We start from the raw sequence: 27,473 nt of genomic DNA, 5'->3' as shown, positions 1-27,473 counted from the left end.
CTCCAACCAGAGATCTCACAATCCACCCTCTCTAAGAGCCCAATGTTCTCATTGACCCTTATTCTTTTCTCCAACCGATGTGAGATCTCGGAAACACAGTGTTTGATGCTTTAATTTGAATATATATTCATGTCAATATATTGATACACATACTCGAGTCTCGAGACTAGCTAATTCAACAAATATTCAAATATGAGTAGAGATTTTGAGAGTTGGAAGAAAAAGGGGATATATAAATTGATATTGAAGAGCACCCAATGCATGCATTGCACCCAAATCAAAGAGCTAGGTATCAGATTCAAACAACAAACGGACCAAAAAAGATGCCACCCAGATAAGAATATCAAACGGGGGGCAGCTTTATTTCATTGATATTGAATTTATGGGTATCAATTTCATTCAAAACAATCGGGTTTTGCCTCAATCTCAGGGAGCAATCTGGAGGAACAAGAACAAGAACAAGACCCTTCTTCTAATCATTGATGAATGTCACACTCACTGGACTCTAGCCGCCGGCTCACGGCGGCGATGACGGTGGTGGTACTGACCCAGTTCATCTTATTCAGAGCTTTCACGGTGGACCCACTTCAACCTAATTTGAGACTACGATTAAGAAGGTGCCACCGTCCATTTCTCTCTCTTTCACGTTCCATTGGGATCTTCATTCGATTTATCCCCATTTTGCATTTTCTTTCTTGTTCGTCAGAATCTAACGATTAAAGAAATATTTCATCTGGGATCTGTTGTTTTTGCCTCTTTTTCTTGAATCGAGCATGATTTTGGATTTGGGTGTCTCTGAAATTCATTAAACAATTGGATATTACCCTTTTGAGTTGTTAAAATATATTTTCCCCCAAAACTCTGTTTGACTCCCCTGATAGGGACATTGGTTTCATTCTAAGCCACTTTGATGTTCTAAACATGATAAATCCACTTTAAATTCATCTGGGATCTGTTGTTTTTGCCTCTTTTTCTTGAATTCTTTACTACAACGAGCATGATTTTGGATTTGGGTGTCTCTTAGATTCATTAAACAATTAGATATTACCCATTTGAGTTGTTAAAATATATTTCCCCCAAAACTCTGTTTATGATAGGGACATTGGTTTCATTCTAAGCCACTTTAATGTTCTAAACATGACAAATCCCCTTTAAATTCATCTGGGTTCTTCTTATTTTAGTGTTTAAACGTGGCTTATTCTCCTGTAAAGAGGCAAATCCATGCCTCTATCTGAGCTTTATCGTGTGGCCAGAGGAAAGAGCAACATGGTTTCTGCAGATTCATCTCTAAAGTAAGCAAAAAATTGACTTATGGATCATAACAATCGTTGTTTCTTTGTTTATTGTTTGTGAAATTCATTTATTCTTTCTGGGTTTTGTTCTAAATCTTAGCTTCTTGTTCCTTGTGGCTTTTTAATGAAGCTCTGAAAATGATGTTTATGAACTTGTGTGGGAGAATGGCCAAATTTTGCTGCAAGGACAGTCCAGTAAAGCCAGGAAGAACTCATGTGTACCATTTCATAGTCCCAAGGGTACTGATTCTGTAATCAGAGATGTATTGGGACATGATCATGATGATGATGATATGGTGCCTTGGCTTAATTATCCTCTTGATGAACATTCTTCTGAATTCTTACTTGAATTATCTGGGGTCACTGTTAATGATCCCCTCTCGCGCAATAGTAGCAGTAAGCAGGTCGATGGCGATGCGCAGCTCAATCATTTGCACGGTGCTCGTCTTGAAGATGGCAATATTTCCCAGGTTTCTTCGATGGATGTTTCGAGCGCTCGAGCTAGAAGTTGCACGAATCAATTACATTCATCAGCATCCCAGCAAAGCCAGATATCACTTCCACATCTCAGTTCTTCAAGCACAGCAAGGCATAATTCATCGAATATCATGAATTTTTCCCATTTTCTGCGACCTGCTGTTCTTAAATCCAATGATCAGAACCGTGACGTGAATAAAGCTGTCGGTTTTTCGAGTATGCGCTGTGTAGGCAGCGTGGATAAGAATTGTTCAGCAGGTAATACTCAACCTTATGAATCATTGTTTTTTAAACTCGTGGTAGTATAAGAAATGAATCGAAATCATGCTGTGAAAATGCAGTAGTGCCTTCCATAGATGATAGCAATCCATCAGATGTCAAGGCTCCTGAGACACTGGAGGTTGTTGAACAGCCAGAGGTTGCTTGTTTGGGAGATTCAGCCAAAAACGATGACCGTCCTGAACCGTGTCTTGAAGCAGGTGCAAGTAAAGGATTGTCAGATAGTGAGAAGGTTGTTGAATCTGTAATAGCTGCTTCTGTTTGTTCACGCACTAGCATGAAACGAGCTTTGGATGATACGACCATCGTTAGGAAGAGAAAATGTCACGACATCGAGGATTCCGAATGGCACAGTGATGTGAGTACCAAATTGTATACTCGTGTCTTGCTTTGTGTACCTCGGTCACTTTCCGAATCGATAAATGAAAAGAATTCATCAAGTGCAGGATGTAGAAGAAGAAAGCAATGACGTGAACAGAGCGACTCCTGTTCGAGGAAACGGTTCGAAACGAAGCAGGGCAGCAGAAGTGCATAATTTATCAGAAAGAGTGAGTCTTGTTGCTATGAAAGTTTCTTTTTTTTGCTTCAAATACAACATTGAGCCTTTTTAGTGAACTCATTCTTAAATTTATGCCACAGCGACGTAGAGATAGGATCAACGAGAAGATGCGTGCGTTGCAAGAACTCATACCGAATTGTAATAAGGTTCGGCTATTAATACTCTCTTGTTCGGGTTCATTTATTGGTCGATCAATTGAATATTTTAAACATCTTGAAAGTAGTCTGACTTGAATTTTATTAGCTATATTCTTGAGCTGAATTCTGTAATGGAACTATTAGGTTGACAAAGCTTCCATGCTCGATGAAGCGATCGAGTACTTGAAAACGCTTCAACTTCAGGTTCAGGTGATGCTCTTTTCCCTGAGGCAGAGAAAATGTATTTCTTTTATGTGAGATCCCACATTGGTTGGGGAGGAAAACGAAACACCCTTTAGAAGGTTGTGGAAACCTCTCCCTAGCAAACGCGTTTTAAAAACCATGAGGCTAATAGCGATACGTAGCAGGTCAAAACGGATAATTTCTGTTAGTGGTGGATTTTGTCTGTTACAAAGGGTATCACAGCTAGACACCGGACGATGTGCCAACGAGAGGAGGCTGAGCCCCGAAGGAGGAGGGATGAGGCGGTGTGCCAGCAAGGACGCGGGGCTTCGAAGGGGGGGGTGGATTGTGAGATCCCACATTGGTTGGGGAGGAGAACGAAACACTCTTTATAAGGGTGTGGAAACCTCTTTCTAGCAAACGCGTTTTAGAAACCATGAGGCTAACAGCGATACGTAACGGGCCAAAACGGACAATATCTGTTAGCTGTGGATTTTGTCTATTACAAATGGTATCAGAGCCAGACACGGGACGATGTGCCAGTGAGGAGGCTAATCCCTGAAGGGGGGTGGCATGAGGCGATGTGCCAGTTAGGACATTGGGCTTCGAAGGGGGGTGGATTGTGAGATCTTACATTGGTTAGGGAGAAAAACGAAACACCCTTTATAAGGGGTGTGGAAACCTCTCCCTAGAAGACGCGTTTTAAAAACTATGAGGCTGACAGTGATACGTAACGGGCCAAAACGGACAATATCTGTTAGCTTTGAATTTTGTCTGTTACAAATGGTATTAGAGCTAGACACTGGGTGATGTATCAGCGAGGAGGCTAAGTCCTGAAATGGGGCGGCATGAGGCGATGTGCCAGTAAGGACACTGGGCCCCGAAGGGGGGTGAATTGTGAGATCCACATTGGTTGGGGAGGAGAACGAAACACCCTTTATAAGGGTGTGGAAACCTCTCCGTAGTAGTCGCGTTTTAAAAATCTTGAAGGAAAGCCCGAAAGGGAAAGTCCAAAGAGGACAATATCTACTAGCGGTGGGTCGGGGCCTGGGCCGTTACATTTTATCTCTCCACCCCCATAATTCAGAAGTGATCCTTGTTTACAACATTCAAGTAATCTGTCCATGTTTTTCACATATTATGCAGATTATGTCCATGGGAGCTGGTTTGTTCATGCCTCCCATGATGTTCCCTGGAGGAATGCCACCCATGAGTGCACCTCATATTTATTCACCCATGGGCGTAGGAATAGGAATGGGATATGGGATAGCTATGCCTGACATGAATGGTGGTTCTCCTGGCTATCCCATGGCTCAAATGCCACACCTGCAAGGAACGCATTTCCCGAGCCCATCGATACCAGCTCAAACTGTAATGCATGGAATGCCAGGTTCTAACTTTCATGTCCTTGGACTTCCTGGTCAAGGACTCCCCGTGTCCATGCCACATGGCCCGATTGCTCCGTTTCCTGGACGACCTTTTATGACTAAGTCCAGTGTGGCAGTAGCTCCTGTAGAGAGTTTCGGTTTAGCAGCAGCTTGTAGCTCGAAAGATTCGCCTCCGAAGATGAATTCACCGACCGTGCGAAATGGTGGCAACGACCCTTTAAGAACAGCTCCTAGACAGGTGTGTAGATTTAAATTTTAAAAGCATGTGATATTATGTTATGTTACGTGAGAAGAGACAAATGCTCGGAAATACAAACTTCAAATGGGAGAGGGTTTTTATCATTGTTGATATGGACGGTGTTGGCAAGAAGATGATGAGATGGTTAAAAAAAGGCGGGTGTGTGGCTACCATTTGTAACAGTCTAAGCCCACCGCTAGAAGATTTTGTCTAGCCTATTACGTATTCTCGTCAGTCTCACGATTTTAAAACGTGTCTCTTAGGGAGAGTTTTCCACACCCTTATAAGGAATGCTTCGTTCCACTCTCCATCTGATGTGCGATCTCACAATTCACCCCTCTTGGAGGCCAATGTTCTCACTGACCCATCGCTTGGTGTCTGACTCTGATACCATTTGTAACAGCCTAAGCCCCCTGTTAGTAGATATTGTCTGTTTTGGCCTGTTACGTATCGTCGTCAGTCTCATGATTTTAAAACGCGTTTACTAGGGAGAGGTTTCCACACCCTTATAAGGAATGATTTATTCCCCTCTCCATCAATGTGGGATCTCACAATTCACCCCTCTTGAGGGTCCAGCATCCAGCTTAAGCCCACTACTAGCAAATGTTGTCCGTTTTGCCCTGTTACATATCGTCGTCAGTTTCACAGTTTTAAAACGTGTTTGTTAGGGAGAGTTTCCACACCCTTATAAGGAATGTTTCGTTGACCCTCCAACCGACGTGGGGTCTCACAATTCACCCCTCTTGGGGGCCAACGTCCTCGCTGGCATATTGCCCGGTGTCTGGCTCTAATACCATTTGTAACAGCCTAAACTCACTACTAGCGGATATTGTCCGTTTTGACTTGTTACATATCGTCGTCAGTCTCACGGTTTTAAAACACGTTTGTTAGGGAGAGTTTTGCACACTCTTACAAGGAATGTTTCGTTTCTCTCTTCAATCGACGTGGGATCTCACAATTCGCCCCTCTTGGGGGCCAACGTCCTCGTTGGCACATCGCCCGGTGTCTGGCTCTGATACCGTTTGTAACAGTCTAAGCCTACTACTAGTACATATTGTTCGTTTTGGCCCATTACATATCATCGTCAATCTCATGGTAGGAAGAGGTTTCCACACCTTTATGAAGAAGGTTTCATTTCCCTCTCTAACCGATATGAGATCTCACATGTAAATATTGAATTATCTTGTTGTTGCAGGGTAACGAACAAGCTTCCGGTGTTAATGGCAGTGGTACGAACCCGACCAACAATAACAAAACGACGTTATAACTAGCCATATTAATAACATTATTGGTCAGGGGTCATGGCATTGGTTCATGAACTTCACTTGATATCAGCAAATATAGATTAAGCAAGAGATCATCCCGCTTTGGACATGGACATACGCAATTCTTGCTACCACTTGGAGAGGACCTGGCAGGATGATCTTTCAATGGAATTAGCTGATTGATCAATTATCTTGAGGGGACTTATGATGAAAATTTGTAAGAACAAGAAAGGGCGTTGAGTTATATGATATCGAGACTGAACTAAGATTATAAAGTTCGATGATATTTTATACGATGCGTCCTATCGAGTTTATTGAATTTGTTACGAGAACTTGCTAACTTAGTTGGGTTACGATCTGTTTGGGTACTTCTAGTCTCATATCGGCTATAGCCCACGTGATCTCACCTAGACGAGCAATGACCCACTTGACTATGTTCTTCATCTTAGGGATTTGTATATTGGTTGTGGTCTAGTTTGACCATCTTAGTTTCTATTTCGAAAGCCTCACTCAAAACAAATAACTTTTCGTTGAACCATAACGTAGCTAAATATTTGCTACTCACATCTTAGTCTATTTGTATTCAAGAGACAAATAATCGAGGCAAATTTAGCTCTCGAGATCGCTCAGGTCAGTGAGGAATAACTCACTTACTCCACTGAATGCTCCTACCTCTCGTCAAAGATCGTGCGAGTGTGCAAACAAAATCGATCATATTTCATATATTAGAAAGAAAAAAAAAAAACGATTCGTGCATACGTTCTTCAAATGTTTCATCTTTTGAATTCGAATTGTGACAATTAGAAGGCTCGTTTGATTTGTACTTGGTACACGATTGTTGTATATAGGAAACATAGCAATTATTTGTACTTAATTGTCAAAACTACGGAGTCATATGATCGTTCGTCAAAATCATGTCTATTTCAAAAAAATTAGAAATGTCAAAAATTAGAAATGTCTAAAAAACTGCTGTAGGGGGAGATATGGTGATATGAACCAAGATATCCCAATCATGTTATATGAACATCAAGGAAGATTTTTGGATGATTACAAATCTGGGGTGGATGATAATTTAGAGTTACGGTGTTTCTTTAATGTATTTTCGGACTTTTATTTACTTTAAGATTACATTTATGTAGGACTAATTATGGTCATAAAAATAACTCATGGAAAGTGGCGGAAGGTCAAAGGTTTTCATTTTGAGGCTATAAAAATAAAATTTGTGTTCTCTTTCGCGAATGACTAAGTTTCTTGGCATTCTACGTAGTTTAGGTTGCATATTTGGAATAATTCAAGTTTAACATAATCGATCTTACTTGTGTAATGATTCGAATCTCAACAAGTGTTCTTGCTTTGAAATATTTCATTAACGGGGTAATCCAAATTTAATTTTCACTTGAAGTGATTCCTTTATCATTAGGGCTATGTTTATGTATAATTTTATGTAGTTTTGATTGCATGTTTAGAATAATTCAAACTTAACGTGATTGATCTTACTTGTGGAGTAATTTGAATCTTAAACAAGTGTCATTGCCTTCAGATATTCGATCAACAAATCCAAAATTTATTTCCCTAACAGTGATTCCATACACATGGTGTCAGCTCTATGTTACAACCATACTATGAAAGAGAGTAGGTTGTGACTCTCACGTGCAAACACGACAAAATAGCGATACGGAAGTGGCGTCCAATCAACTACTCGAAGTCGAGACAGACAATATATATGCGTGTAAGAGATAACTCCGAGTTAAGACAAATATAATCATTTTAAAAGTTCAAAAAGATCGTGTTTATTAAGGTAGATGATACAAACATTGACAAGATGATTTGGTAGTGATTTATGAAATAATTAGGGGAAATGCATGTGCTTATGTTCCCAACTAATGTTAATGGCCCATTTGGATTAGATATATTGAGGTCAAATCAAAGGGACAAAAAGCAAAACAATGTGAAAATGTTCCCCACAAATTGCTATTCCTTTTAAGGACACCTACTAGACTTAGCTAGCTAGCTACCACTCACCTTATCCCTTTTGCCTCTTCCCGAACATCGTATTAATTAACATGTTGTTGTGTTTAGTTAGTCGTAATGTTATCGGTGTTACTTAAATCTTGACGTAACAGTTTTTTCTTGTATTCAATTAATACGTGAAGGTAGGGGAATTTAGATATAGATTTTTCGATTCTCAGTATGTACCTTAATCAATTGAATTGTGTTAAGTTGAGTTGACATAAGGTAATGATTTGACACATTATGATATATGTAATCTAGTTGAATAAAATAAAGGAAAAAAAGTGTATTCTAGAGGTGTTCGTGGATTGAGTTGGGTCGTGTTGAGATATTGTTTTAGACCCAACCCAATTTTAAGTTATAAACTCTTTTCGACTCAAACGAACTTTGTTAAATACTGAACCCAACACAACTCATTCATAAATTTTGGTTTGGGTTGATTCAGGTTGTTCGGAGTTGGCGTGACATGAACTTGAGCCTATAGTGAAACGAAGAGTTTGAAAGTACTTTGTATTTTTTGTTTCGATTGCTTCTTTGAGAAAGAAATCTTTACTTGTTGCTTTCTACCGTGGATGTAGGCCTTCCTTGAGCGTTTTTCCTCTATCTATTATCAGAGAATTGATAGCTATGCTCAGGTTGACGTTCACGGCAGCAACGACATCCTTTCAGTGGCAGCTCATCCTCTTTCAGGGTTCTAATGATCAATTTGTGACACCCATCCTCCGATTTAATTCAATTTCAAATTGTTCAAACAAGTCTTAAAGGTTATTTGAAGGACTGCTAGTGTGACGATCCTACTTCTAAGACATGATTGAACTTGGAAGCTAGCTACTTTGGACTTTTCCATGACGTCCACAGGATACGCCGTCAACCATTCAAGATTCCTTTGTTCTTACCTAAACAACATAGTAAGAAAAAAAAAAAAAAAGTTGAGTATTGAAAAATATCCAATAAATAACTTAATTGTTGGGATGAAAAATGCAAACACATACTACATGTCTATGAAATTGGATATGTATTACTCCTTTACGTATGACTCTATGCACATGTGAACTCACTAAATAATCATCTATATCAGACTTTTTAGGCTTGTCTATGAGCAGATATATGCTCAAACAACAAAAACTACCGGAAACGAAAAGAACGCGAAATGTAAGATATAATTGAATGTGTACACATAAATTATCGAACAAAATAACTCGATTCAATTTAAGCTTGAAAAGGTGTTTAATTTTTACTTCGGGACTTGGAGTGATTTTGACTTAAAAAGGAAAAATGAAAAAAATGAAAGAAAAGGGATAGATTTTGCTTCATTAGAACTCAAAGCAAAAGGTACAAGTTTAAATTTGGCACAAGATTACATGGTTTTATTGAATATAAAAAATCACACATGGTTGTTTAAATGAGCTGATTTGATTCAAAATCCATCTCTTTCTCTTCACTTAAACCAGTCATCGATTATCCCACATTTACATTTTCATGTAATAACTCTACTAAAGACGACTTTATTATTAAAATAGAGGTAAGGAATGATTAACGGATTGTATTAATTAGTAAATATTGTCCGTTTTGGCCCATTGTGTTTCGCCGTTGTCAGTCTCGTAGTTTTAAAAAGTATCTGCTACGAAGAAGTTTCAATACTCTTATAAAGAATAATTCGTTCTCCTCTCCAACCGATGTGGGATCTCACAATCTACCCCCTTGAGAACCCAACATCCTTGCTGGCCCACCGCCCAGTGTCCGGCTCTAATATCATTTGTAAAAACCCACCGCTAGCAGATATTGTTTGCTTTGGCTCGTTACCTATCGTTATCATGTCGAAATACGTGCAGGATCATGATTAAGCCATCATACATGCCGACATTTATGAACCGGGTAGATAAATTAGCATATATTGTTCATTTTGACTCTTTACGTATCGTTGTCAGCCTCACGGTTTTAAAATGCGTCTACTAGGCAGAAGTTTCAACACCCTTATAAGAAATGTTTTGTTCTCATCTCCAACGGACGTGGGATCTCACAATCCACCTCTCTTGAGGGCCCAACATCCTCGCTGGCACCCTGCTTAGTGTCGGGCTTTAATATCATTTGTAAAAACCCATAACTAGTAGATATTGTTTGTTTTGGCCCGTTACATATAGTTGTCAGCCTCACGATTTTAAGAAGCGTTTACTAAAGAAAGGTTTCCACATCACTGTAAGAAAAGTTTCGTTTCCCACTCTAACTGACCTCGAATCTCACATTAATCCATCAAATTTTTATAGCTATCTTCTCTCCTCTCTTTTGAAATAGACATTTCCATTTGGAACTTAGCAATTTATTAATTAGATCCCCACATATATATATATATATATATATATATATATATATATATATATATATATATATTTGCCCATAAAAATTAAAGGTTGGAGTTGAAGAAAGGGAGTTCATATGGGAAGGCACTCTTGCTGTTACAAGCAGAAGCTTAGGAAAGGGCTTTGGTCACCTGAAGAAGATGAGAAGCTTCTTAACCATATCACCAAACATGGCCATGGCTGTTGGAGTTCGGTCCCTAAACTCGCAGGTAATTAACTTTTCATCCTCTTCCCTTTAACGGGTTCAAAAAAGTTACAAGATTCGAGATTCCGTTCTCTAATTTCGAGAAAGAAAAGAAAGAAAGTAAGAAAAGGTTAACTTTTTAACACGACCCGTATGGATCTCTAGGCTTACAAAGGTGCGGGAAGAGTTGTAGATTGAGATGGATCAATTATCTTAAGCCAGATTTGAAGAGAGGCCCGTTCTCGCAACAAGAAGAAGATTTAATCATTGAGCTTCATTCCGTTTTAGGCAACAGGTTTGTTTTCCGTTCTCGGTTCTTCCCTTTCGTTTTTGGTTTGTAACTTGTTTTATAACATATTATTCATTTAGATGGTCACAAATTGCTGCTCAGCTACCTGGACGAACCGACAATGAAATAAAGAACTTATGGAACTCGTGCATAAAAAAGAAGCTAAAGCAAAAAGGCATCGACCCGAACACTCACCAGCCTTTCGTAGACAAAGAAATCAGCAATGAAAACAACAACATTACCATATTAGATGATAAAAAAATCCATGAAAAGGCTTCATCCATTGAAGTAGTTCCAAACCATTCAAGTTCCGACATGTCGACCACTACTACTTACTTGAACGACAAATCGGAGCACATGGGTATCCCTATAACTATTCCAAATAATAACACCAACCCTTTTGAAGCCATTTCAAATTTGCTTTTCCCCACTCCCAATTCATGTGAAAATCCTCCTATTGTAAGTTCGAACGCCTTCTCGTGGCAGCCCGATGAGTTGCTTCAAACTGCCTCCGATCTCATGAGAAGTGATTGGCGTCACCCGACCCTCCAACCCGAACTATTAGGGCAACCGACTTACCCGTAATTCTATCATAGCAAGGTACGTGTTATGTTACTGTATCTGTTTTAGATCTAAACTTTCGTAATTTTTCCCCACCAGTGAGCCAAAGTTACGTGACTTATATATATATCAGAGATTCGAGGTTATGTGACATAGTTCGTATTCTTGTAAAAGAACCCTTTAATTAATTAGGGTTTCAAGAAACGAGACACTCGTATCACGGTCAAATATGTATTTTGTAATGGGTTTTTGAGAGTGATAATATAAAGTCCACATATTGTGAAATTATTAATGGACCATGGTTCTTTAAATGGCTGTCCATCACTGTCTCCTGAAGATGGGGACTTTTTTCACTTTTTGATGTGGCCATCCATCCATCCTTTTCTAAATTACTACTTTGAATCAACGTGCCAAACCCGTGTTTAGTAACGCTTATAAATATCGATTCATAAACAAATTTAATTAATAATTGTAGAAGTTGATATTATCAATATCGTTGTTGCTTAGATGTTTGAATTTTTGTTAAGATATAAATAATTTCACGATGGCGACAGTTATCGAGACTAGTTACTGGATCAATGAATTCTCGAATAGTTGGCCTAGATTGACTATTGATTTGTGTTTTAATAATGAAATGCTTAGATTAACGAATATCGTACAACTAATAATGAGGATGTGATTATAGTGAAAAGTTGGGAAATTAAAAAGGTATAGGTTGGTAGGATTTATAGCAAGACTCGGGAGGTGTAGAACGTGTTAAAAGATCATTACTAACCTAATAGGGTTGAGCTCGATGTAAGGACCCTATTTTTACTAATGAAATAAAGTCGCTACTATATGCATGACTTAATTACGAAATATGAAAAATCTTTTAAAACGTTTCAAAACGATGCCAGAGACTTATACGTTCACAATAAAATTGTTAAAACAATTACAACATAAAACAAATAACTTGAAATTGAAGTAAATAATAATAATAATAATAATAATGTTCTGACCTAGGTGAAGGGCTACAACGACATGAGTGTATCTACGCCTATCTTTAGTCTCATGACCATCATCGTTACGTCGTCAACTATGCAGAGATGCCTTACTTTTACCTGAAAAATAAGAGTAGTATGTAGCTTAGTATTTTAAGAAACACTCAGTAAGCAACCCTAGTCATGCAATCACATGCAATCATGTCTAGGACCTATCATTTCATGACCTTGGTCTTAACTTTCAGTTCGGAAGAATTAAATGTGTAGTACTTCTCTACACACGGCCTACACATGCGCATATGAACCCCCAGGCGAGCTCATATACGTACCTTTTGAACCTGGCCTTCGACTAGCAACACTCGTGTTGTCGATATACTACAGAAGGAAGGGAGCACGCATATAGTATCATGGTGTACATAAAACCATATCATAACATCTAGTGTACGCGTCCATACTATTATAACAGGGAAGTATCTTGATGCACGTGAACATATAATAGACTAATTCAATTTTTTTTTTTTTTTGAAGAACTTGAAGGCTTTAGCTAGTAGAGAGAGTGTATCAATAGCCCTTAAACATAAAAAAGTTATCAACATTCAATAATTGTACGAACCTTTTAAATCATCAAAACCAAATCGAAAATTTCGAAATAGTAACACGTATTAATCTACGGAAACTAAACGCCTTAATAGATGAGGAAATTTCATTCCATGTGTAATAGAGCCATCAACAAACTCGGTACCCACTCACCTCACTAATTTTTCACTTCTTTTTCTTCACTCTGACGACCCTTTACGTCGATTTCGCTCCTCTCTTCCTCCTCGTGAAAAATTGGAGCATCTTCTTTTCCTTCACTATGGTGACACTTTATGTCACCTCCGCTCCTCTCCTCCTCACGGAGGATAGGAACACCTTCTTCTCGTTCTCGTTCTCCTCCTCCTCCATTGTCTAACTTTACGATCGTCTCCTCCGTCTTATACTTATACCACGACGCCCAATACAAGTAATGAAAAAAGTTCAAAAGGCTAAGAATGGCCAAAAACCAATAAAAGAGATTGAGATTGTTGTAGTTCAAGTCCTCAGGAATGAGGCCTTCAACCCATCCCTTCTTGCTTGGGGATACCTTTCTAGTGACTTTGTTGATAACATTCACAAAGATGCTACTCAAGTAGTAGCCAAAGGAGAGGGAGAGCCATGTGAAGGAAGTGGAGAGGGACCTCATTCCCACAGGAGCCTCCTTGTAGAAGAACTCCAATAGCCCCACAAGGGTGAACATGTCTGCTATCCCAAATATACCATATTGGAATGATAGCCAGAATAGGCTCATCGGCTCGTTCGGGTGCTTCGTTGCTCGGTGTCGTCTCTTCACCTCCACGAGCCCTGCCACGGCCATCGATACGGCCGAGAGTACCTATTACAAAATATGTATAAAAGATTAAACGTACCCACAAATTATCGTAGGAAGAACAGAAGGTAGCATATAGAAAAGTGTTTCTAGCTCATTAAAAATATTTTTCGAAGTCGTTTTTGAGTTTTCAAAATTGTTTAAAACCATTAGAAAGTACTAGGAGAGGTTTCCACACTCTTATAAAGAATCTGGGATCTCACGATCCATTGTCCGCTTTGCTGGCCCATTACGTATCATCGTCAGCCTCACGATTTTAAAATACGTGGGATCTCACAATCCATTGTTCGCTTTGACCCGTTACATATTCTCTCTCCAATTAACGTGTGATCTCACAATTCATTGTCTGTAGGGAGAAGTTTTCACACCCTTATGAGAAATGCTTCATTCTCCTCTCCAACCGAGGTAAGATCTCACAATCCATCCCCTTTAGGGGTCCAACGTTCTTGCTGGCACACCGCCCACTGTCTTACTCTTATACCATTTGTAACAGTCCAGGCCCACCACCAGTAGATATTGTCTGTTTTAGCTTACTATGTATTGTCGTTGGCCTCACGGTTTTAAAACGCGTTAACTAGGGAGAGATTTTCACACCCTTACAAGGAATGTTTTGTTCCCCTCTCCGACCAATGTGAATATCACAGAAATGCTTCCAGAAAAAGCATTTAATACCTGTTTTCTTAGAATCTGCCTTAAAAGTACTTTTTTCAAAAGTCATCTCAAACTCGATCTAAAATTTAAATTATATATTTTCTATACTTTTCAAAAAATTATTTTAAGTATATGGATTAACATGTTGACGTGAGAATCATTGTATAAATACGAGTAGTTTAAATCATACCAGTCCGACCCCAACCCGTTGGAGCTGGGTGATGCCCGATGGGTGGTGCGTGATCTTTCGAGCGAAGGGGACGAAGACGAACTCGTAGAGGGGAATGAGAAATGCCATGAAGACCAATGGGATAACAGGGATGGAAGGAGCTGGGAACTGAAGATGGCCAAGGCTTTTGTCCATGATTTGGGTATTTCCTTGTTCTACTGAAAATGTTTGAAGCTGTGCTAAACAAGTGTTCATGATGATGGTGCTGATGAAGATGGGCAGCATTCTTGTTATGATCTTCACTTCCTCTACTTGTGTTACACTGCAAACTTTCCATGGTTGTGGCTCTACGTCCTTCGGGAGAATCGAAGCTTTGTCGAGACACCTGAACGACACGACCAAACAATCAATGAAAATAGTATCTATTACTGATATCTTCCCAAGTTCGTGAAGATCGATTAAAAATTATAGTTCTTCTAGTTTGAACTTAGTGTCTACGCTTAATTTTAATTTGATCTTTATAGTTTTAAAAGTTTCGGTTCTTTCTTGTTTCTTGGGCTCATTTATAACATTTCTTGTCCAAGATTTAGAATCTGGATTCGGCACTGGATGGTCCTAACATTGTCCTGCATTCACTATGAGATGATCACGTTACCTACTTGTCTGGAGTTGTTTCTAAAAGTGAAGACTATTATCACATACTAACATAAGTTTTTTTAGCATGTATTGTACTTACTTACCTTTTTCCTATAAAATTTCAAGAGGTCACCTAAGCGTACGATTACTTCAAGCTAAGCACACTTGTTGGTATAGATAGCAACTACCAATTTGAAGATTGCATTCATTCAAATGTGGTCTCAATTCATTCATGTGTCTCTCATTTACTCAGGCATCACATGTCTGTGTGTGAGATCCCACGTCGGTTGGAGAGAAGAATGAAACATTTTTTACAAGAGTGTGGAAACCTCTCCTTAGCATACGCGTTTTAAAAACCTTGATGGGAAGCCTGAAATGGAAACCATAAAGAGGAAAATATCTGCTAACGGTGGGTTGAGCTGTTACAAATGGTATCAGAACCAGACACCAAGCGATGTGACAGTAAGGACGTTGGGTCTTGAAAGTGAGTGGATTGGGGGTCCCACATCGATTGGAAAAGGGAGCGAGATCCCATATCAGTTGGGAGGAATACAAAGCATTCTTTACAAGGGTATGGAAACCTCTACTAGAAGACGTGTTTTAAAAATCTTGAGGGGAAGCGTGAAAGGGAAAACCCAAAAAGAACCCAAGAAGAAAATATACATTAGTAGTGGGCTTGGTCGTTACACCACGAACTTCTACTTTCCATCATTCCCAAATCACATCTTTCTAGGTGATGTTTTGCTTCGGTATCATCAGTAATAACTTATACCTAGATTCAAATTTTGATTTAAAATCTTAACTCGACACCTAAAGACTCAGATATTCCCATATGTGACATGGTCATGGTACTTACTTGTCTCGAGTTACTTCTAAAACAGAAGACTATCTTCACAAACCAACACGAGTTTTCTTAGTGTGTTTTGTCCTTACTCACGTGCTTGTTAGGAAAGTTTCTAAGAGTTCACCTAACCTAAGATAGCTCTAAGTCAAACATAAATGTTGATATAGATCCATGCTTTTAAACTTTTTTTAACCATAATTTCATATCATCACCATCACTTTCATTTAGATATGATATCAGTTCATTCACGTACGCTTCTTTTACTCAAGTATCACATCATCATTCCAAAAGGTAAATCTATCGATTTAGTAAATATAATCGTGTTTATAATTTAGCTAAGAGCCTCAAAATTTGTCTCTAAACTCATTTTTAACCACGAAAACTCCATCTTTTCTCGTATTTTCGACACGATAATCTAAATACAAAATACTAATATAATCAATATTGAATGCATGGAGACTAAGTTGATTATTTAGCATTAATATGGAAATTAAACTAAGCAATATAATGGAAAAAAAAAATCAATTGACCTGAGCTGATTGGTATGAGCAATCTTAGAGTCAATGGAATCCATATAATACTTGTTGCTAAGCTCATACAGTTCACTTGGCGTGTCGGGTAATGCCAATCCTCGGTTTTTAATAGCCACAACGATAACCTGTCAACGAATTTCAATCCATTCTATTCAATTCGAGCATAATCAATTATTAAAACATTAATTATCATCTTTTATCAACTCAAATATAGATCAATAGATAAAAGACATTAATTATTATCTCAGGTCAACTTGAACATAGCTCAATTGATAAGGCTGATACTACCATCTTACAAATCGACTATTCAATCTTTTACCTTCAGTCGTTTAACTCGGAGGAAAAAAAAAACCCTCGTAGAAAGTTTGAATCCTAGTGAGTTTTCATTTAAGATAAATTACTAAAATTCCAATTTTGAGTTTTTTTATTTTTTTTTATTTTTTTATTTTTTATTTTTTATTTAGAAGTGTTCATCGGTCGGGTAAGAGATATTTTTTTTTAGATCAAATCAATTGTTACGATAAAATTTTTCAACCCGAACAACCTTTATTAAATAGTTAACCTAACCTAATGGAACCATAAAAAAAATTNTTTTTTTTTTTTTTTTTTTTTTTTTTTTTTTAAATAAAAGTAAAATGGTAGTTAATAAAATATCTATTTTATTTTTAAACATTTAATTAAGAACTTAACTCAATTTCAATATATATTTTAAAAATTATCTTCCAAAATAGTTTTTAAAAAAAATATTTGTAAGAGTTTAATAAATAATTATAAAATAAAATAAAATAAGTAAAATTATTTTTTTAATTATTATTATTTTATTTTTTTTGGTTTAGGGTTCCCTTAAATTTTTGTTTAATGGAACCATCACAATCCACACTCAATCCAAACCGTACGGTTTGAGCTAAATTGATCAGATTTTTCAAGTCATCGACCCTTAATTATATTATCTACTTTCTATACATGCATTTAATATCGAACTCAACATTTAAAAACAATAACAAAAAAAAAAACAAAAAAAAAAAGGTTTGTACTCGTAGTAAAGCTATTGCAAAGAATTAGTCGAGAAAAAAATTCAAATACCTATAAACTTAAGTAAAAAACACTCGATTACTAACATTAAAATTTTTAATTTTACATGTCTAATAGATCCTTAAACTTTAAATAATTTATAACGAGTCGTTAAAATTTCAATATTTTTTAAAGTTGGATAATATATGAAATTCAAAATAAATAATTTTTTCCAAAAAAAAAAAGAAAAAAACCTGAATAATCCTCAAGAGTGGGCTTTGACCAGGCACATGAAGGCGATAAAATGGCTTCCCAAGGGCAAACACAATGAACCCAACAGCAGTAGCCAAAGCTGAGATGAAGAACCCCCAATACCATGCCTTGTTCACAGCTACCCACACAATCAAGGTCACTCCCACGGCTGCCCCAATTACTACACTAAGCAACAAACAGTTGAAAAATGTGGCTAGTGCCTTGGCCTCCTTTGGATCCTTTTGGTTGAATTGGTCCGCCCCGAGCGCTGGCAAGGCCCCTCGCACCCCGCCCGACCCGATCGCTAGTAGGTACAGCGAAGTGTAGAATACGAACGCGATCCGACCTCGGACACAGTCCTTTGGACAATCGGCCTTTGGTAAGAGATCGTGAGAGTAGGCTTGGACTGTCACTATCACCAACGCCTGTATCGTGGAAGTTGTCACAATTTGACGGATAAATACAAACTAATCTAACTAAAATGGTCACGTTTAAATTGTAATTTTTATTCGAGCTTCCCCCTCTCCAACCAATGTGTCGGGCTCTGATACCATTTATAACAGGGAGTCCAATGTTCTCGTTAAGACACATTTATAAGAAATGTTTCGTTCCCCTCAACAATCGATCTTAGAAAAGAGTGTTTCATTCTCCTCCCCAACTAATGTGGGATATCACAATCCACCCCTCTTCAGGGTTCAGCGTCCTCGCAGACACTCGTTCCTTAGCTTTCTCCAATCGATGTGGGGCCAACGTCTTTACTGGCACACCGCCTCGTGTCTACCCTCTTAAGGGAAGCGTCTCCTCGCTGACACATAGTCTGGTGTCTGCCTCTGATACAATTTGTAACCGTCTAAGCCCACAGCTAGCAGATATTGTCCTCTTTAGGGTTTTCCTTCCGGATTTCCCCTCAAGCGTTTAAAACACGTCTGCTAGGGGAAGGTTTTCACACTCTTATAAACATGTTTCGTTCTCCTCCCCAATCAATGTGGGATATCACAATAAATTATCAAATTTTATAACATTGAACAAAAATAATTGTTTCTAAAATTTGACTGAAAATACATTCGTAAATTTTTTTTAAAAGAATAAAACTTACAAGAACTTCGAGCACGCCGAAAATAAGACAGGTGGTGAGTCGATTGATATACGTATCGGAAAGGAAGCCACCAAGAAGAGAGAGCAAGAAAGCAGAGCCCAAGAAGTTGGTGAGTGTATTTGCAGCCGTTTGAAGATCAAAGTGCAGCACCAAAAGAAAGTATTGAACCAAGCTCACCATGTTTGCCACAAACCCCATGCTCTCAAACGTCAGCAGGGCTACCAAAATTCACACGTTATTAGGGCGATCGAACGATTTAAATTTTTGACCTCAAGAAAATGAGTATATATCATTACTGGTGTGGTACTCGTGTTGATCATTGTGATAGACGTTTATCTCCTAAAACTTGAATGTTTTTTTTACGTTTAGAAACGGTTTTGGTAAGATGTGGCATAGATTAGGTCAACCAAGTAAAATAAACGAGAAATTGTATGGGACGGGTGAGTTGGATATTGTTTTGAATATCAAATTTTTTACTCATTTACCTTCATTACTCTATGTCGATATTTTCATCTTTAGTTTAAAAACGGAGCCTAATTGTTATCAACGTCGATAAACCTATCATTAGCAACGTCGATATTTCCATCTTTAGTTTAACTTATTTGAACTTAATGACTTACCGAAAATGAACATGGTAGCTCGAAATCCACCTTTTCCTTCATTTGTTGGATCAACCACATTGATCTCCTTCTCCTCGGATCCCTGCATGTGATCTACGTCAAACCAACTATGCCCAAATCGACAAACACGAACGAATATCAACGGTCATCTACGCTACAAATTAACATGACGAAGCATAATCAAAAAGCGTAAAAATGTGAGATCAGAATCCAAACGTACCATTATCGAGCTCACAAAATAAGGTCGGAAACTTATGGGCAAGAACAACATAAAAGGGTTGCATTATTGTATATAGCCTAAGGAGCATTGTATATAACGTTCATCTCATAAGTTTAATCGCCATTCATTAATGAAATCTCCAAGTTTTTGTCTTGAAAATTTTAGGGTTTTTTATTTTGTTGTGAGATAAAGACAATTAGGGCAAAAACAAAGAACTTGGACAGCTTTAATTATGATCATATCAAAGTTCATATCATCATTATTGTTGTCGACATATGTTTACAAACAAGGGACGGGAACGAGATACAAAAGGAATACAATTGACAACCTACTAAAATACAATTTAAACTGATGTCCCGGGTTGATATCACTTTGTGACAATACAGCTCCCGAGCAGCTTTCCACCTCGAATGGTACCTAAAAAAAGAATAGGAAAAATGGGTGAGTATAAAAATAGTCAGCAAGCAACCTACTTGTAGGTCCTTATCGCATCCGATTCCTAGTAGATTCACATGGGCTTTTTTCTAGGCTTTAGAAAGTTCCTTTGCATGTTGCAGACCCTTTCGAGGTCTGGGGCCGTTACCACATTCACCAAGAGCAACCATCACAAATCTTTTACCCGTGTAGTCCCAAATCTCTCTCTGAGACCGGTTTACGAAACTGTGACATTAGGCTTAACCCGTTTCTACACTGAATAGAAGTACTCACCTTTAGCCACTACCCGTGTAGTCCCTAATTTCTTTCAAAACCAGTTTACAGAGTCGAGCGCTTCTATCTTAACTCATTTCTACACTCAATAGGGGTTCTCGTCTTGAACTAACTATATGTGTAGTCCCAAGTCCCTTCTTATAATCGGTTTAATGGGATCGCGATGTCAGCCTTGTCCCGACTCTACACTCATAGTTACTCAAGTGACCTCAGAGTTCTGTTAAGTTTCCTTAATCTTACTTAGATGTCGTGGAGGTTTACTGGATCCTTAGGGGCGTCTAAGCAATTTAGCCTACATCTCATGTTTTCAGAACACTTGGCGTTAGCCCCTCAAACTAATATGATCTCTAGGTGCACACATGTTTTGGAACTCTAATTGCCACTCACGATCTAAGGGTGATAGGTCTACTGAAAATGTTCTGGCCTAGACAAACGTGTAAACCGCTCTAGCTCTAGCGCCCTAATCTTAGCTCGGTTCACCCATGCATGCTTTACTAGGGAGATATTCCTATCGATCACCTAAAGCACGGAAAACATATTATATTCATTCATACATGTCTATCAAGGAGATATTCCTATCAATCACCTAATACACGAAAATCATAAATCATAAATCATACATTCAAACAAGCTCAACGAAAAGATAATATCCATCAATCACCCCGAAGCACAGATCAAAATATCACATTCTCTATGGCGTGCATTCGAAACTCTAGGAGCATTGATTTTTTTATGGTGACACGTGACACACACAGACAAGTGAGTCCAGTCGGTTCGGAGCAAAGCGATCGGATGCAGGGGGTGGATCGGATTGGATGCGATCAAATGGTTCAAGTAATGAAAAATAGTGTTAAACAGAAATGCAACTATCTTAGTTTTGGTTCCATGACCTTCATAGCCACAATGTCATTCATATAGGGGTATCTTACGTTTACGTTAAAAAAAAAAAACTCCCAACTTTCCAATACGAGTGAAAATTGAATTTGTAGTACTGTTCTACACACGGCTCACACACGCGCACATAGATCCACCAGACGAGTGTATACGTACCTCCTGGCATGCCCTTCAGCTAGTGCATGTTCATACTAAAGTGGTGGCCTTGTAGTTTCTAATAATGTCAATGTCACACGGGTAACATTGGCAAAGGCTTTGTTGAAGACAATTGATAGACGAACTACTCACGCCTTTTGTTTTTGTTTGAGAGAACTTTTCCAACGCTTTTTGTCATAAAGAATTGATGCAATGCTAGAAAAGAATCAAGTTTGATTAGCGTTTAGTCCAAACATCACGAAGAACTCTTTAAGAGACGAACTTTAAATTTTTAACTCTTCAAACTCAAACCGAGCCAAATTTAGTTAAATTTTAGTCCAAAAGTCAAAAATAACTCTCTAGAACACAAATCCAACATAGCTTGAGAATGTGTGGAGGGCACATAGCAAAATGTTAGGTTGTATTTGGACTTTAAAAACTTTGATTTTTATTTAAAATATATATTTTTAAATTTTTAAGACAAAAATATTTTTTTTATTTTCTCTCTTTTTTTCTTCTTTCTCCTCCGATCCGGCCCCTTCGACGAACGATCAACGACCCCTTGGTAGCAGCAGACAGAGAGACAAGCACTCGAAGCCCATCGCGAGCATGGCTACAAGCTTTTGACACAGCAACCTCCAAATCATAACCTTCGATAATGTGAGCTAATAAACTCGACTTAGTCAAAAAATTGATTTACAAAATTATATAATTGTAATCTAATTTAAAATGAATTATTGACTTAATATTTTAATCCATGTGGAAATTGAAAGTAAACTATTATTCTAATCGATATGACTACGAACTAAAATTGATTTAATATTACATGATCCAAATCAAAACATCCCACCTATGTTTATGTTAGTAGACACGGTTTCCTCGTCGTGAAAGAAGTAAAGAAATGGAAACCCTTAGTTTAATCGCTTTTTGTTGTTGCCTACATAGCTTTTAGAGCATCGATCTAACACTGCATTGTAGGCATAGATTATTGGTATTGGATGCTTCGTTAGGTCATGTCGAGTCAAATCAGCTTGGTTCTTTTTGTAGCTCACTTCCGAAAATGATGAATATGAAATCCATACAGCTACGAATACTATGGACCCACCGACTCCAAATCGAGTTGGCTCTCCGATTAGTCTCTTCCTTCTTATTACGCGATAATTAATACAAGTTGATGTGAGATTGTCGAGAGATGAAAAAAAAAACACTAAATTTAAAAATAAAATTTTAATAAAAGATATAAAATTCAAATAATTTTGTGGAATGAAGGAATAGTCAACTAAAAGTAGTTGACTTTACTAATTGTGTTATTTATTAAAGCTAGGTAGAAGTGATGATAGCATCTTAGTCTAAAAATAATATAAATCAAAAAATGTAATTTACAAATATTTAAATTAAATATTATTTAAGAATAAAATGATAGCTCTTCGTGAAGCCTACCAGTTAAATCATATTAATAATTGTGAGGACTCATCTATCGGTTACGGTGTAGTGTTATCTCACCAACGCAATTACTCGTACCCTCTATAGCAATCACGTTATAATGTGTTCTGGCCTATAAGCAGAATCAGAATACCATTCTATATGCTTCGGAGGCCTCACTTTCCTTTTAGCTCAATACATACGTGTTATTTCATATCGAGCATACTCATCTTGAATTTTTGAATGGGTAATTATGTCTTACCATATACACTGAGCCCCACTCTCGACCCTTTACAACTCATCTATTAGTGTAACGACCTAGATATTGTCATTTTTGGGATTTTCCTCTCAGGCGTCCCCTCAAGGCTTTAAAACGTGTCTGCTAGGGGAAGGTTTCCACACTCAAGGGTGTTTTGTTCTCCTCCCCAACCAATGTGGGACATCACAATCCACCCCCCTTAGGGGATCTTGCGTCCTTGCGGGCACTCGTTCCTTTCTCCAATCAATGTGGGACCCCCATCAAATCCACTTCCCTTTGGGGTCCAACGTCCTTACTGGCACATCGCCTCATGTCTAACCCCCTTCGAGGAATAGCCTCCTCGCTGGCACATAATCCGGTGTCTGGCTCTGATACCATTTGTAACGACCAGGATCCACCGCTAGTAGATATTGTCCTCTTTGGGCTTTTCCTATCGAGCCTACCCTTATAAAAGTGTTTTGTTCTCCTCCCGTCCTATGGGACATCACAACTAAAAACCCTAAAATAGTATCGAATAAGTAGAAATTGAAAAAGGGAATAAAGGAATGCTTAAATTTTATTTTTGATTTTGAGCTAGTTGACTATAATTAAACAAGAATTTTACTATTTTTAAATAAACTTACATTTTTTAATTATTAATGTTAGATCTATATTAATTACAATTTGATTATAATATAGTCAATTATTTTATAATATAATAGAAGTATCGATTTTCACGAAAATTTAAAAACTTAATAATAATTACAACTGAATTATAGAATTTTAAAGAGAATTTAATCATGAACTAAAAAAATGGAAACTTAATCTTTAGTTTGATTACTTTTATAAAAAATAAAAACTTAAATAAATTATATGGTTACATAGTCTTAAATTAATTATATTAAATTGACATTCTAGGCNTTTTTTTTTTTTTTTTTTTTTTTTCTTTTTTTTAACCGTTACTGTTAACAAATCATTTCAAACATATTCTTAATCATTGAATCAGCGCATAGAGCTATAATCGGACAATTTCATCGTGCTAATGATGAGACAATTCCAAAGAAATGGTAAAATATGTATTAGTGTTTGGGTGGATCTAAGTTAATTTCTTCCCCTAAAAATAGATCTTTCATATAAAAAGAAGGGTCTAATGGTTGAAGGACATCAAATGCACTTTCCACCTATATTCAGATTGATTGTGCATCTAACTTAGCCTAACTTAATATAATAATTTTTTCTGAAACAATTTTCTCTAATATATATATAATAGAGAAATTCTCGATAAGAAACTTGATCCTTGCAAAAATAAATGAAAATTTTCACATGAATGATGATAATAACAGGCGGTAGGGACGAAGACAAAGAAGATTTCTTCCCTACCATATCCTATGAACATCTCTATACGAGATTAACATATTTAAAAGTATCATAGTAGAATCAAAACATGAAAAGCTAAAATAAGGTAAAAAAAGACGATCATATATAGCCAACGACCCCTTTTCCTTTTTTTTTTCTTCCGGTTCATAATTCTAGCAAAACCGATCAAAATCATAATTCTAGATTTGGCTATCCATTTTCCTACTCAATTCATCCTTAAATCATACTAACAAACCATATGCCCGAATCCTAGTCGATTTCACTTGTCGAGGTCAGTTTGGTTCTCATCAAAAATTCCAAATTTCCTATAATTCCACAACTATATCATAAATCGAGTGAAAAAAATACAATAAAACTCGTAAAAACAGCTCGAAAAACAAACTCTAAGAAGTTTAAAACCATAAAAAGAAACTAATCATTGATTGTACGGTCACGATGACGTCATGCTAACCCTCTACTAACGTCGCTAACTCTCTTTTTCCTCCTTTTTTTTTTTTTTTTTTCTTCTACAAATCTGAATATTACATGCTTTCTAGAATTTCGAGTTTAAATTTTGAAGTAACAGCTCCAACAGCTCCAACTAGTACATGTGCGACTCGTTACAATGTTGCTCAATCCTAGCCAAATAGTATTTTTATAATGAGTTATCCTTATCAACTCCATGGTCGAACATTCCTTGCCTCCATTAATTCAACAACACTCAAGTCAACAGATAGACAAAATATCAAGTAGGTGAAACCTTTTTTCTCTATTGTTTTTGGTCAATGAATGCTTCCAAGAGACGTAAAAGAAAAGGGATGTGACTCTCTAGGTTGATGTGTCCAAAATTTCCACAAGAAAACAAGATGAGGACAAAGCCCATTGCCTTGCCTCAAGGCATTGACTTCCCATTCATCTCTAAGAAGTGGCATATTTCTTGCCTTTCCCTCCCCTTTGCTCATACAATGCTGTCACACCATTATTCTATTCATATTCATTTCTTGGCTTCAATTATATATTAACTTCCCCATCCACCACCTACCATACCCATCACTTCCTCCATTTTCTCATACTATTCTCTTCTCAACCATGAAGCTACCTCTCCCTGCTCTGTTTGCTGCACCTCTTGCCTTCTTATTCGCTGTCGCCGTTGCCGATCCCGACTTGCTTCAAGACGTTTGTGTCGCTGATCTTGCTTCAGGTACCTACTTCAAGTGTTCTAGCTCTGTTCTTTCAAGTTCTTAGGTCTCCCCCAATTCTCTAACGGTTGCATAATCATTGGTTTCTAATTTGGGGTTCTGGGTTAAGGTTGTGTGGTTCTAGAGTTGTTTTTTGTTTTCGTTCAAAATGTCTCGTACTAATAGAAATGTTGTCATGTTAGAAATGTGAACGATATTTCACAAGAAAGAACGAGACGTTGCCGTCTCTTCGAATCGAAGGTGAATTCGAACTACATTTCTAAGTTTGACAACATTGATATTGGAAAGTAAACAGAGGACGAACGCAAGATTCAATGATTCTTCTATGTTCTAATCCATGTGGAACAGTTTTTGCACCCCTAACCTAACAATATCAAGCAAAATCTGCAAGATTCAAAGATTCTCCTGTGTTCTAATCCATGTGGAACAGTTTTTGCACCCCTAACCTAACAATATCAAGCAAAATCTGCAAGATTCAAAGATTCTCCTGTGTTCTAATCCATGTGGAACAGTTTTCACATCCCTAAGCTAACAAGATCAAGCAAAATCTGCAAGATTCAAAGATTCTCCTGTGTTCTAATCCATGTGGAACAGTTTTCACACCCCTAAGCTAACAATATCAAGCAAAATCTGCAAGATTCAATGATTCTCCTATGTTCTAATCCATGTGGAACAGTTTTCACATCCCTAAGCTAACAATATCAAGCAAAATCTGCAAGATTCAATTATTCTCCTATGTTCTAATCCATGTGGAACAGTTTTCACATCCCTAAGCTAACAATATCAAGCAAAATCTGCAAGATTCAATTATTCTCCTATGTTCTAATCCATGTGGAACAGTTTTCACATCCCTAAGCTAACAATATCAAGCAAAATCTGCAAGATTCAATTATTCTCCTATGTTCTAATCCATGTGGAACAGTTTTCACATCCCTAAGCTAACAATATCAAGCAAAATCTGCAAGATTCAATTATTCTCCTATGTTCTAATCCATGTGGAACAGTTTTCACATCCGTAACCTAACAATATCAAGCAAAATCATCAAGTTTAAGCTCAAACTAGGCAAGATCATAGCATTTCCAAACAGTTTATTTTTTCAGATGTTGACATTTGAATCAAAACAGGAATCAAAGTAAACGGATTCACCTGCAAGTCAAATTTCTCAGCGGAGGATTTCTTCTTCAATGGATTGGCCAAACCAGGGCTAACAAACAACACCCAAGGCTCGCGAGTAACTGCCGCTAATGTCCAATTTATCCCCGGCCTGAACACGCTCGGCGTTTCCCTCGCGCGGATCGACTATGCCCCCGGTGGCTTGAATCCACCGCACACACACCCGCGCGCCACCGAGATTGTGTTCGTCATCGAAGGCCAACTCGACGTCGGCTTCATAACCACCGCGAATGTCCTCGTCTCGAAGACGATCAAGATGGGCGAGATCTTCGTGTTCCCCAAGGGATTGGTCCACTTCCAGAAGAACAATGGAAAGGTTCCAGCGGCGGTGATTGCAGCATTCAACAGCCAGTTGCCTGGTACTCAATCGATTGCGGCAACGCTTTTCGCCGCATCTCCGCCGGTGCCGGACAATGTGTTGACGAAGGCGTTTCAAATAGGGACTAAAGAGGTTAAGAAGATCAAATCGAGACTTGCGCCAAAATAAGAGAGGCAAATCAATGGCGGTTTCCGTGAATCGAAATCGAAATCGAAGATTGTGTTTGGATTTTGATTTTGATTTGATTTGATTTTGATTTGGTTGTTGTGTTGTGTTTGTATTGTGATTTGTATTATTGCATTTCTGGGTTCCTTTGTTTCACTCATAATTTGAATAAGAATTGAGATTTGGGGATTTGTTCTTCATTTCTCTCTCCCTTCATTATTTTGGAA

General features: G+C 37.7%; 3 protein-coding genes and 1 pseudogene across 3 annotated transcripts; 3 read left to right on the top strand and 1 right to left on the bottom strand.

Annotated features, from left to right (window-relative positions):
- The first annotated feature begins 251 nt into the window (after positions 1–251).
- LOC111799226 lies at positions 252–6,321 on the top strand (annotated as a pseudogene).
- A 3,909-nt stretch (positions 6,322–10,230) lies between these two features.
- Positions 10,231–11,511, top strand: LOC111798973 (transcription factor MYB86-like). Its single transcript, XM_023682336.1, has 3 exons — positions 10,231–10,394; positions 10,535–10,664; positions 10,739–11,511. The coding sequence occupies exons 1-3, from the start codon at positions 10,262–10,264 to the stop codon at positions 11,241–11,243; spliced, it is 768 nt and encodes a 255-aa protein (XP_023538104.1). The 5' UTR covers positions 10,231–10,261; the 3' UTR covers positions 11,244–11,511.
- Positions 11,512–12,953: 1,442 nt separating this feature from the next.
- Positions 12,954–19,504, bottom strand: LOC111798842 (protein NRT1/ PTR FAMILY 4.5-like). Its single transcript, XM_023682187.1, has 6 exons — positions 19,417–19,504; positions 18,797–19,014; positions 17,703–18,125; positions 16,435–16,562; positions 14,446–14,809; positions 12,954–13,610 (listed from the first exon to the last, which is right to left on the bottom strand). The coding sequence occupies exons 1-6, from the start codon at positions 19,502–19,504 to the stop codon at positions 12,954–12,956; spliced, it is 1,878 nt and encodes a 625-aa protein (XP_023537955.1).
- A 5,383-nt stretch (positions 19,505–24,887) lies between these two features.
- Positions 24,888–27,473, top strand: LOC111797968 (germin-like protein 5-1). Its single transcript, XM_023680888.1, has 2 exons — positions 24,888–25,590; positions 26,714–27,473. The coding sequence occupies exons 1-2, from the start codon at positions 25,479–25,481 to the stop codon at positions 27,247–27,249; spliced, it is 648 nt and encodes a 215-aa protein (XP_023536656.1). The 5' UTR covers positions 24,888–25,478; the 3' UTR covers positions 27,250–27,473.

Source organism: Cucurbita pepo, chromosome LG07 (assembly GCF_002806865.2).
Source record: "Cucurbita pepo subsp. pepo cultivar mu-cu-16 chromosome LG07, ASM280686v2, whole genome shotgun sequence".
Classification (NCBI taxonomy): Eukaryota; Viridiplantae; Streptophyta; class Magnoliopsida; order Cucurbitales; family Cucurbitaceae; genus Cucurbita; species Cucurbita pepo.
Note: the sequence above shows the minus strand (reverse complement) of the source record. Positions and strands in the feature narration are given on the sequence as shown.